The following is a 12,104-nucleotide window of genomic DNA, read 5'->3' on the forward strand; positions in this document are numbered from 1 at the left end:
ACTCTGTTTCAATCTGTCCTGTAGTCCTCTTTGGAGGCTTCAGATCCACAGTCTGTTTCCTCACTGTGACTCTGACTGCTGGGTAGACAGCTGGTGATGATGACTCTGCCGTTTATTAAATAACACTTTGTGAGATCAGCACGTTTTTACTTTCTGTAATCATCTTCAGCTGTAAGTGTTTAAACTAAGCAGTTAAATATGTCGCTCTGACCCATCTGACATGTTTGCTGTACTTGTGTTATAATCTCTGCTGCTCTGTGGATTATAAAACAAACAATATCTCACCTTTTAAACATGACCAACATCAACTGGACCACAAAGACAATAACTGTAATACTTAAAGGGATAGTTCAGGTTTTTTGAAGCATGGTTGTATGAGGTACTTGTAAATAGTAAGTCTAACACCTACAGGAGATCCCGCTCAGCTCAACTCCTTTGTTGAGAAACTGGAACTAAAGCTGCTCTATCATCATCTGCAGTCAGTCAATCAATCAATCTTTATTTATATAGCACCAAATCACAACAAAAAATACCCCAAGACTCTTTCCAAACAGAGCAGGTCTAGGCTGTCCTCTATGTTCTATTATTAACAAAGACCCCACATCAAGACAGGATAAGATCCAGTCCCATTTTACAGACAGGACTCAGTCTGATCTCATCTTAACCCACCATGAGCAGAGCACTTTGCAGCATTTAGCAAGTTACAGTGGCAAGGACAAACTTCCTTTAACAGGCAGAAACCTCCAGCAGGACCAGACTCATGTTAGACACACATCTGCTGAGACCGTGTTGGAGAGAGGGATAGAGGGGGATGAAGGGAGAGAGGGATGATAGTGGTGAGGCGGATGGAATTCAAGAAAAACGGACCCAAACATTGATGTCAGTGTTAAGTGTTTGCTCTCTTTGGAAATTCATCATCAGTGCCTTACTTTGCAGTCAGACAGCCCACATTTAAGTTCCTCTGCCTGCTGCACACTGACAAGCTGTTCAGGTCTGCAGGTTAGCACTATAGCACTAAAACAAAGAGGCGTTGTGATGGCAGGGTAAAGCTCTGATACATTTCTACACAGAGCGCACACTTATGTTGCGTTCACATCAAACACTAACAATCACTCAATTCATGCAAATACAAGTACGAGTATGTTTTATGTTTACTCACTCAATTCACACTTCAAATTGCATGTACGCGAGTGCCCAAGACACATATTTTGCGGAGAGGGGAAGGGATCACTTCAAATGCCAATCCAGTCTGTTGTCATCAAACAAGTTTGAGCTCGACAACCAGCCGGTTATGCTAAAGGGGGCAGTGCTAACTTCCTAGTACAACCAATAGCTGGACTCAAGTGACAGACAAAGTTTTTCACAATGTATCCAGTCTCCTCCCAGTGAGCTCCTTTTTATTCCCATAAAAAAGAAGGTATAGTGAGTCTGATATATTCCAGATGAATGAAACTCGTCCGTATGTTACATCGTACATCACCGCAGGACCTGCATGCTGATTGGCTATCGCAGGACGAATGATTTGCCAGAGTTCAGATTTTTTAACTTGTGTCACTTGCTTGAATTATTCTATTCACGTTTGGTGTGAACGCACCATTACACATTGACCCCCAGGTTTGTTTTTTGTTTTTCACCTCAGGCCATAGTGCATAAGAGACATGCAGCACGGCTCACCTTGATGAACCTTTTAGAAGAAAACACAATACACAAATCTAAATATAAACCAATTTGAACATTAATATTGACACAATCAAAACAGAGTTCTGAAATACACATGACAATGTACAGAATGCTAAATATAGTTAGAAATACTAACAGACAAAATAACAGCAGATCTGTGCGTTGGAGTGGTTCAGCCGGGTCAATCAATCAATCAATCAATCAATCTTTATTTGTATAGCGCCAAATCACAACAAACGTTATCTCAAGGCGCTTTTACAAACATAGGAGGTCTAGACCACTCTATGTTAAATTATGAACAGACACCAAATTGCAAGACAGGGTAAGACTCAGTCTGAAACCCCACCTTAATCCATCATGAGCATTGCACATCACAGTATGTAGCTAGTTACAGTGGCGAGGAAAAACTTCCTTTTAACAGGCAGAAACCTCCAGCAGGACCAGACTCATGTTAGACACACATCTGCCTCGACCGAGTTGGGTCTTGAAAGAGGGATAGAGGGGAGTAAGAGAGAGAGGTGATAGTGATGAGACGAGTAGTAGAAGCTGTTGCCACTGGGGTCCTGATGTCTCTGTTTCTACTGGCTCATATTGGTAAAAAACAAAGCACTGGCACCGTTAGCCGAGCTAGATGCGGCCTTATTTTGAACCAAAACTGTGAATAGTCAGACACTATTAGGAAACCTTCAGGCCTTGTTTCAGTCCTGAGCGCTGTAACATTTAGGGGGACAGACATTTTCAACTCATCTGTCACTCTGCCTGACCTCTGAGCAGTGTGTGTGAGTGTGTAAAGGGGGGAGGGGGAAGCCCAGGGGCACTTGTGCAAGTCTAAACCTCGTAAAACTACAAATCAACACCATGGACACGCTGTATAAAGAGTCAAACAGAGTTCCTGACCTCTGACCCTTGTAAAGGAGTCTGTGACATGGTTTTGATTGCTGCAAACAACAACAGCTCATCAGTTTGTCTGAGAGAGGAGGTGTAGGTCTTACACTGCATCAGAGAGGTGCTGCTGCTGAACTGTGCTCATCTTTAAAGCTGCAGTTAGAGCCAGTGTTGGGTTACATCTGATCTGTACCTCACTGGTAATGTTTCCCTGAAGGTGTTTTTCTGACTAGAACTAGGAAGAGAGAGCACATCTCTCCAGTGTTGGCTTCTCTACACTGGCTCCCCATACAATCTGGAATAGAATGTAAAATCCTTCCTCTGACCTAAAAAGCTCTTAATGGTCAGACACCTTCATATCTTAGAGAGCTCATAGCGCCCTATTACCCAGGCCTACCGGTCGTACCTGAAGTCTGTAAAAGTAGTATGGGAGGTAGAACCTTCAGTTATCAGGCACCTCTTCTTTGGAATCATCTACCAGTCAGGGTCCAGGAGGCAGATACCCTCTCTACTTTTAAGAGTAGGCTTCAAACTTTCCTTTTGGATAAAGCTTATAGTTAGAGCTGGATCAGGCTTGGACCAGATCTTAGTTATACTGCTATAGGATTAGACTGACACACTGGGATCCTATCTTTCCCTCTCTCTCCTCTCTCTGTCTGTCTCTTACTTTAACTCTTTCTGTCCCATAAAAGTTACTAACCATAGACCTTTCTAGAGTATCTGAGCTCCCTTGTCTCGTAGGTTCCTCTGGATCTCTGCTGCTGTGGATGTGTCAGACTCCAGCTGCTACAACTACTATCTGTCCCACCACTATCATCTCTCTCTCTCTCTCTCTCTTCATCTCCCTCTATCCCTCTCTCCAACACGGTCTCAGCAGATGTGTGTCTAACATGAGTCTGGTCCTGCTGGAGGTTTCTGCCTGTTACAGGAAGTTTGTCCTTGCCACTGTAACTTGCTAAATGCTGCAAAGTGCTCTGCTCATGGTGGATTAAGATGAGATCAAACTGAGTCCTGTCTGTAAGATGGGACTGGATCTTATCCTGTCTTGATGTGGGGTCTTTGTTGTGATTTGGCTCTTTATAAAGATTGATTGAAGTATGGAAACTCACCTCTCCTATAAGAAAGACTAAACATACAGTTGGGACACTCGCACAGAGAGGTCTTGTTTTCCAAATCATCAACCCTGTTCATTTCAAAACTCAAGGAAACCTCTCTGAGAAGAAGCAGTCATGTTGTGAAGGAGGCTCAAAATGTAGTGAATGCAAATAAAAGATCTTTGTAAGCAGATCTTTAATCATCCAAACCCTCGCGGCCGTCTGAACCACCAACCGTTCGGCTCCCACCGCCCTGAAAACAACATCCTCTGCAGGGTGCCAAGAGCTGGCAGGTATCATCGTGGCAGCTCTGAGGATGCAGCGAGAAGTGTAATGAATGAACACAGGGAGAAACCACAGTCCTCCCTGAGGGGGCGTCCATCACAGCAAACACATCCTTCAGTTCAGCCTCTAAAGTGAGCTCTCTTACAGGCCTTGTTTCCACGCTGATGAGTTATGACTCTTCCACATCAGCAGTTATAAAGACAGACTGTTTCAAGACGAACTATAAATCAGTAAAATGAGTTTAACTTCTTTTATAATTAACTCCTGGGAACACTTAAAACCATTCATCACTCCTCCTCCTCCTCACTTCTCCTCCCTCTCTGTGTTGGAGCTGTTATGTTTGAGCTTGTAACCAACGGATGGACTGGAGAAGAACAAACACAATCACTGTCCTCACACTGAGAGAGGATGACAGGACTCAAAAAGAAATATAAATGAGTGCAGTGCCAAAAAAAAAAAAAAAGAGTCTCTCCATCATCCGTGGACAGGCTCTGCTCTGTAGACCCTACCAGACGTCTGGACTGTTGGTCTGAGGATCCTGCTGCACCGTTACACGACATGACGAATGATGCTGAAGCTTATTTTAGATTGTTGAACAAACTGTGACTGAGATGTGGTGAATTAATGTAAAAACTGAACATACGTCACATCAAGAAGAAACAGATTTGAGGAGTTTCAACTTAAACTTCAAGCCCCTAAAAACAGCAGACTAAAATCCCCACAGGGCCTGCTTTGGTACCCTGGTTCTGTGAGCTCTGTACTTTTCAGAGTCATAGTCCATTTTTATATGCACATAAAGATATTGCACTAATAAGCATACTTACATTAGTGCAAAGGTTGTCATTGATTCACCTACAACAAATGTGCACAACCTATGGCTGAGCGATACAGTGATTTCATCCATTAATAATTCGTTTTTGTGGTTCACGATGATTTTCAGAAGTGAGAATTGACTTTTTCTCTTAACCTCCTCTGCCGCACCCCTTCAGCTCACAAAGTTCACACCCTACCTCCTCGTTTACTTCCTCCAAACACACAAAAACACAACAACAACATGTCTGCCCAGGCTTATGGAAAAAGGGTAATGCCAAAAATATAAATGTTTGCTTTTCATCTTTTCAATACAGTCACAAATCACACAGCTGTGGCAACAAATCTCTTAAAAATGTACATTAACTGAGAGAAAAGAAAGGAGACCCACCCGCCATCCCGCAGAAAACCTACAGACTTGATTGTTCATTTTTAAAGAGCATATACTGCGATCACAACGGATTCCCGACTAAACAGAATCTTGGATATCTACGAGTACACCGGAGGTTAGTTCTGTTTTCAAATGTCTTCAGGTGAGTTTGGTCTTCGTCATTTAAAACGCAATAATCAGAAAAACTTATTTGAATATAATTTATCCTCCATTTATTGTCATAAACGTAATTTTCATGTGTTTTTTTTTATACTTTTGAATATTCATCCGTCCAGGTGTGAGCTGAGAATGAAGAGTTTGGAGGCACAGTGCCAAAGTCTCATCAGTTGCCTGGAAAATGGTTTGACTCAACAAACCTCAGTCCACTGTGAAGTTTGCTCAAAGTTTGCTGCAGCTAAAGGCAGCAACACGACCAAATTTATTTCAACACCTTAAACAGAAGCATGGAAGAGAGAAATATGCCTCACCACGAGATGTACACGACTGTTACAGCCCAAAAACACAAGCTAAAAAGCAGCCAACATTAGAGGAAACATTTTCTCATTGCGGCTGCACGGTGGTGCAGTGAGTAGTGCTGTTGCCTCACAGCTAGAAGGTTCCTTGTCGAATCCTTTCTGTGTGGAGTTTGCATGCTCTCCTCTTGCATGTATGGGTTCTCTCCAGCTACTCCGGCTTCCTCCCACAGTCCAAAAACATGCTCACCAGGTTAATTGATCACTCTAAATTGCCTGTAAGTGTGAGCGTGTGCGTGAATGGTTGTCTGTCTCTCTGTGTTAGCCCTGTGATAGGTTGGCGACCTGTCCAGGGTGTACCCTGCCTTCCACCCGAAGCCAGCTGGGATAGGCTCCAGCCCCCCGTGACCCCTAATGGGATAAGCAGTCAAGATAATGGATGGATTTTCTCATTGCATCTGACAAGAAAAGGACACGGTGGAAAGCTATCACTGATGCAGTCACACTGAACATGACTAAAGATATATGCTGGCAACCTCAGGTATGAGCTACCCAAAAAGATCCCTAGAGACAGCTGAGAGGTGGAATCATTTCACTACAACAGAAACATGGTCCAGTTGAACAATGCAGCCTTACAGGAGATTCATGATTCATTTAATTAACACCGATGCGTCTGCCTCCTCAGAGTTTATGTCTCTGATGACCACAGAGCTGAGCTGACTGCACAGGGGATACAGCCATAAGAAACCCAATGATTAAGTTACTCACGCTCTGTCTACAAGGTATTTCAAATGAATGTTCCTCTTACCCAGAGTGCACTGCTTTGGTTGCAGGCCGGCCGGTGGAGAGTACAGTGGTCTCTGGCAGCGTCTGGATCCCCCATCACAAAGGTCATTTGTCTCACCACTCCCTGAGGACACCAACAGGAAGGAGGGGTCAAAGGTTATCCACAGGTCATCCACAGGTAACCCCAACCAACCCCACACCCTACATATGAACTCTTACTTCCACTTGATAACCACGTGGAGGTCAGGAGAGCAAGGAAAAGACATCAATCAAGATTAGCTGCTGTCTGAAATCAGGGCTGTTAGACTCCCCCGGTGCTGTCTGTGTCTGTGACCCTGACTTCAGCATGTTTGGGTCAGACACCAAAACTTTACAGAAATGATAAATGAATCCAGAGACAGAGGATGACCTTCAGACTGCAACTATAGCTCTGGATTCAGTTAATGTGTAGATGAGTTCTCAGAAATAGACGGGTCGGATGATTTAAAGGAGAATTCTCAAACCATATTCGTCAAAATGACTGATGGGTAAAAAGTTTTGAGATTGCATCCTGTTTAATAACGCTGTGTGTTAAGCTGTAGAGGCAGCAGCATACCCCTTGCTGGGGATCAAGCAAAGTTTGTCCACTGACAGTGTTTGTTTTTTCTGCCATGATACCTGAAGTTTACATTTTGATTAAAAAAGAAAGATACCTCTTCACAAAATCAGAGAAGCTCTCTGCATAGAAAAACAGGGCGATTTTCTCAGTTTAAATGATCAACCTGCAAAATTTCCTGACATAAAAAGTCATGAAACACACAACAATATTTCAAATAGTCTTTATAGGAATGAGTGTCAGGTGTTTAAGTGCACAATGTCTCTATCTGCAAAGTATAGTCCTCTTTCTTTATTTCCTATATTTCACACTGTAAATCCTCAAATAAAGAGCAGTATTTAATTTGTAGTGAAGCCCTGTTATTATGACCGGGATCACATTATTGGGAAGTTGTTTGGATCCTTCAGTCTGCAGGTTAGGAATAAAAGAAAATCTCAAAGAGACACCAAAGGGACGTGCAGAGTGTCGTGGCTGTATGAGAGCTGCAGGTGTGACAGCAGGCAGAGCACAGACACACACACAGTAGGCAGGATAGAAAATAAACAAGTGCTTACCTCAAAAGGTGTCTCAAAGGCCTCCAGGCTGCCTCCGATCATCAGCAGGCCGTCACTGGAGATGTCCTGCCAAGGATAGGCCCAGTTCACTCTCTCCACCAGAGAACAGTCCACATGCACCTCCAGCCAGAGCGGAGAGACCCCCAGTGAGACCTGGTGCCACTGACCGTCACACAGAGACCCAACTGGGAACCTGGATGTGATTCAGAGAGGAGACATGAAGCAACAGGAGACGTTTAAATCAGTGGAAGCTGGCTTCTGATCTGCAGCTATAGTTTTGTGTTTGAGAAATCCTTCAATCTGAATCAGCCCAGAATCAATGCTCAAAATTGGCTTGGACCAGCTCTTAGTTAGACTGCTGAGAGAGCTGACACACTGGGATCCTGTCTTTCCCTCTCTCTCCTCTGTCTGCCCATCACTTACTTTAAGTCTCCCTGTCCCAGTAAAGTTATAAACCATAGACCTTTCTGGAGTCCCTGAGCTCCCTTGTCTCGTAGGCTCCTCTGGATCTCTGCTGTAGACGGCCTGCTGCTGTGGACCTGCCAGACTCCAGCTACTACTATCCATCACACCATTATCATCATTTCTCTTCATCTCCCTCTATCCCTCTTTCCAACTCGGTCTCAGCAGATGGGTGTCTAACATGAGTCTGGTCCTGCTGGAGGTTTCTGCCTGTTAAAGGAAGTTTGTCCTTGCCACTGTAACTTTCTAAATGCTAAAGGAAGACTGATTGATTGATTGATTGATTGATTGATTGATTGATTGATTGATTGATTGATTGATTGATTGATTGATTGATTGATTGATTGATTGACCAATAAATGCATATTTTAAGTAAATAGAGAACATTTATAAGTGTGAAAGCACAGCTCTACAGTTCTACATTCACGCTGCACAGTGTGCTGCTGAGGTTAATCACAGGGCAGCAGTTCAGCAGAGGATCAGACGTACTCGTATTCTCTGTGCTGTGTGGAGATGAAGGTGAGTGAATGTGGGCCAAGGCGGAGCTGCAGGTGGATGTGATGCTGGGAGTTTAACACGGTCAGCACATTACTCTCTTCTCTCTGAGAGCTCCGCAGCTCCATCAGCAGACTGAACTCTTCTGAAAACCTGCAGCAAAGACACAAAGACTCAGAAAAACAACACAGGGATATTTCTGAAGATGACTCCAAAAAAACACTGAAATCTGTTTATATGACTCTGTAATGTAAATGTGATGATTAAAGAAATAAAACATAAGACTCATCAACTTAATCAACTTAATCATAGGAGTGAGATGATAGGAACACTGTAAATAGTAGTAAATAAACATGGTACCTTGCTCCAATCACCTGCTGTGTGGCCATCACCAGACTGTCGTAGAAGCCGACCTCGAGAGTTGGACATCTCTGGATGTTTGCTGATGAAGACTCATTGGTGGTCTTAACCAACATGTGGGAGAACTTCTGCACCAAATCCACTTTCTCTGTTGATGAACCAAAGAACACTTTGAGGGAGTGAGCTACGTTTAGTGTTCACTTTTTCTGAATCTTACAGGAAAGTTATTCCCAAACTTGGTTTGTGTCCTCGGACTGGGCTGTTTATACTAGGGATGGGCATTTCAAGCCAAAATACTATTCGATAATCAATCAATCAATCTGTATTTGTATAGCGCCAAATCACAACAAACGTTATCTCAGGACGCTTTTACAAACATAGGAGGTCTAGACCACTCTATGTCAAATTATGAACAGAGACCCACCACCAAGACAGGGTAAGACTCAGTCTGACCCCACCTTAATCCATCATGAGCATTGCACATCGCAGTATTTAGCTAGTTACAGTGGTGAGGAGAAACTTCCTTTTAACAGGCAGAAACCTCAGGCAAAACCAGACTCATGTTAGACAGCCATCATGCCTTGACCGAGTTGGGTCTTCAAAAAAGAGGGACAGAGGGGAGTAAGAGAGAGAGGTGATAGTGATGAGACAAGTAATACAAGCTGTTGCCGCTGGAGTCCAGCACGTCCGTATCAGCTGGAGTCCAGAACGTCCGCAGAAGGAGGATGCCTAAGGCAGCTCTGAGGAATCTACTAGACAATGGAGCTCAGGGACTCCAGAAAGGTTTATGGTTAGTAACTTTAATGGGACAGGAAGAGTTAAAGTAAGTGATGAAGGGTTCAGGGGGAAGGGGGTGAGGTAGGATCCCAGTGTGTCAGTGCGCCAGTTCCCCCGGCAGTCTAGGCCTATAGCAGCATAACAAAAGCTGGTCCAAGCCTGAGCCAGCTCTCACTATAAGCTTTATCAAAAAGGAAAGTTTTAAGCCTCATTATCATTGACATCTATTTGATGAACCCAGCAGCAGGATGAAGTGCTGCTAGTAGCGGGCACTGACAGCGCCTGTCTCGATCTCTACGTTGGTGTTTCTGTGACGTGGCGTGTATGTTTACATTTTACAGCCATGCTCAGTCTCTGGAAATACCATAGACTGTATATAATATGGACGCCTCCCCCCTCTGCCCCTTGGAATATTTAAAAGCTGGAAGAGAGAAACAGCATCTCGTTTTTCCTGTATGTCTCGTATATACAGTGAAAATTGACTATAAAAACCTTTGAATCTGAAAAGGATCCGTGACACCCCCCATCTGTTTCTGAAGCCCTGTTTTGAGGCCAATCATCAGCGGCAGCCATATTGCTGCTGTTGAGCGATTGTGACGTAAAGAGGCGGAGTTTGAGCCTCCTAGCCAACAGCTGCAGCGTTCCCACAGGCAGCTGTGCCTCTCATTGGAAGACTCGTAATCTCTATATCTTCGAACTTGCCGTGTTAGAAAAAAATTCACCTCCCTCACAGTCTGTGCTGATCAAGAAATGAGCTATCCAGACTACACTCGTCTTTTGTACCAGGCTGTAAACATGTTTATTTCTGCTGTAAAGATCGTCTTTTTCCCATTCATGTGTATGTGACGTCCGGTACTTCTGGAGCCAGCCTCAAGTGGATCCTCAATGAACTGCAGCTTTTAACACTTCCACATTGGACTCATATTTTTAGACCGGAGGTTGCCACTTGGGTAAGACGTGTGTAGTAGTGTGAGATTTAGAAGCGGAGAAAATTGCTGCGACTGTCACTCATGTTTTCTTCTTCTCTTGCTATTTAATGCAGTTAACATTCTTCTTCTTCTGTTACTGGACACGGTTAGCAAACAGCTTTAAGACGCTCTATAGCCACTGTCTGGCAGGAATACCGAATCACAACCAGGCAGTGGTAAAAACGATGAAAATTGTACTTTTAAAATGAGAAAATATTTCAAGAAAAACTCATTGATTTTTATAAAAAGTGAAAGAATATTTGAATATTCTGTCTTTGGTGAAAAGTTGTTCCGGTTTGCTTTCACACCTCAAAAGAACTGTGCCTGGGATTGTTCTTTCTTTCCAGAGCTCCGTTTTTTATTGGACCAGAGTTCACTCCTTCAGTCTGAACCAGAGTTCAAATTAGCTTTCACACCACTCCATACATACCAGGCTATCAAAGGAAACGGACCAGAGTTTGTTTAAATTGGAACAAACAGTTCTGCTATGAATGCGACCTTTGGCTTTGCGTATTGTCCAACAAACCTCTCAGGAAGCCTGGTTAAAGCTGACGTTTTGAGGTGATGTTTAAGATCTGACTAGTAGCTACACTTTCACTCATATATCTGTTTGAAGATGTGAAAGCAAAAGTAATCATCAGATGACCCTTGAGGGATTTCAGGATTTCATTAAACTGGATTGTGTTCTGTTTCCCAGAAATGGGGACCATGTTACTCTACACTAAAATTCCAGTACCAAAATCTGTGAAGAAAGATCACATACAATCCGAGCCACATTCACCCGTCTCCCCACTAGTTCACCTCCTGACCTTTGAACTTCTGTTTCATGCCTCTGCAGTCATCTACCATGGTCGTGCAGTGAAATCTAACTCCCACAGTAGGGGGCTGATGAAGTCTTTACATCTCCATACACTCTCTGAACGAGCTGCAGCTCAGCGCTGATGTAACAGCCATGAAGAAAGGAAACACATGCATGGCCACCACAGAGGAGCTCCACAGTTCATCAGTGAGTCAGCAGCTCACACAGATGAAACTGTATCCACCACATGTTCGCAGAGTCCAGAGTTTGTTTCACTGATGGGAGTAAAGATCTGTAGACGACACATCCATCATGCATATCAGTACGTCTGTCTCCTGGCATGACCAATGTGCTTTCAAAACCACTCCAACCCTGAACCCTGTCAAGTCCTTACAGCCAACACTGAAGTACACTCAAAGAAAAGTCCTGAGACTCCTCCAGTACTGAAGACTCTGGTCTGCACTCTTACAGCAGTGTGGTATGCAGAGCTGCTGGTGGATAAATAAACAGGGTTACAAACAGGGCTCCCTGCAGCTGATTTAAAATGAAGAGGTGTGTTACTGTGTCTCTGCTTGCCAAGTTAGATATAAATATTATGAAACTCATCAGAGTAAAACAGACTAATCTGCAGCCTTTCACTTCCTCACAGAGATCTTCAGTTTGAACAAAAAAGAAGAGCCGAAGGGAGACATGCAAGCAGAGTTTGAGACA

At 43.6% G+C, this 12,104-nt stretch overlaps 1 protein-coding gene across 1 annotated transcript in view; it reads right to left on the bottom strand.

Annotated features, from left to right (window-relative positions):
* The window catches only part of LOC117818630 (collagen alpha-1(XI) chain-like), a 59,377-nt gene that overhangs the window by 21,095 nt on the left and 26,178 nt on the right, over window positions 1–12,104 (bottom strand). Inside the window, exons 2-5 of the mRNA XM_034691582.1 lie at window positions 8,850–8,997; window positions 8,484–8,642; window positions 7,533–7,725; window positions 6,406–6,507 (exon numbers count right to left, since the gene is read on the bottom strand). Coding sequence (XP_034547473.1) covers window positions 6,406–6,507; window positions 7,533–7,725; window positions 8,484–8,642; window positions 8,850–8,965 — 570 coding nt within the window. The 5' untranslated portion in view covers window positions 8,966–8,997. The remainder of the gene's footprint in view (window positions 1–6,405; window positions 6,508–7,532; window positions 7,726–8,483; window positions 8,643–8,849; window positions 8,998–12,104) is intronic.

This window comes from Notolabrus celidotus, chromosome 9, assembly GCF_009762535.1.
Source record: "Notolabrus celidotus isolate fNotCel1 chromosome 9, fNotCel1.pri, whole genome shotgun sequence".
In the NCBI taxonomy this organism is placed as follows: Eukaryota; Metazoa; Chordata; class Actinopteri; order Labriformes; family Labridae; genus Notolabrus; species Notolabrus celidotus.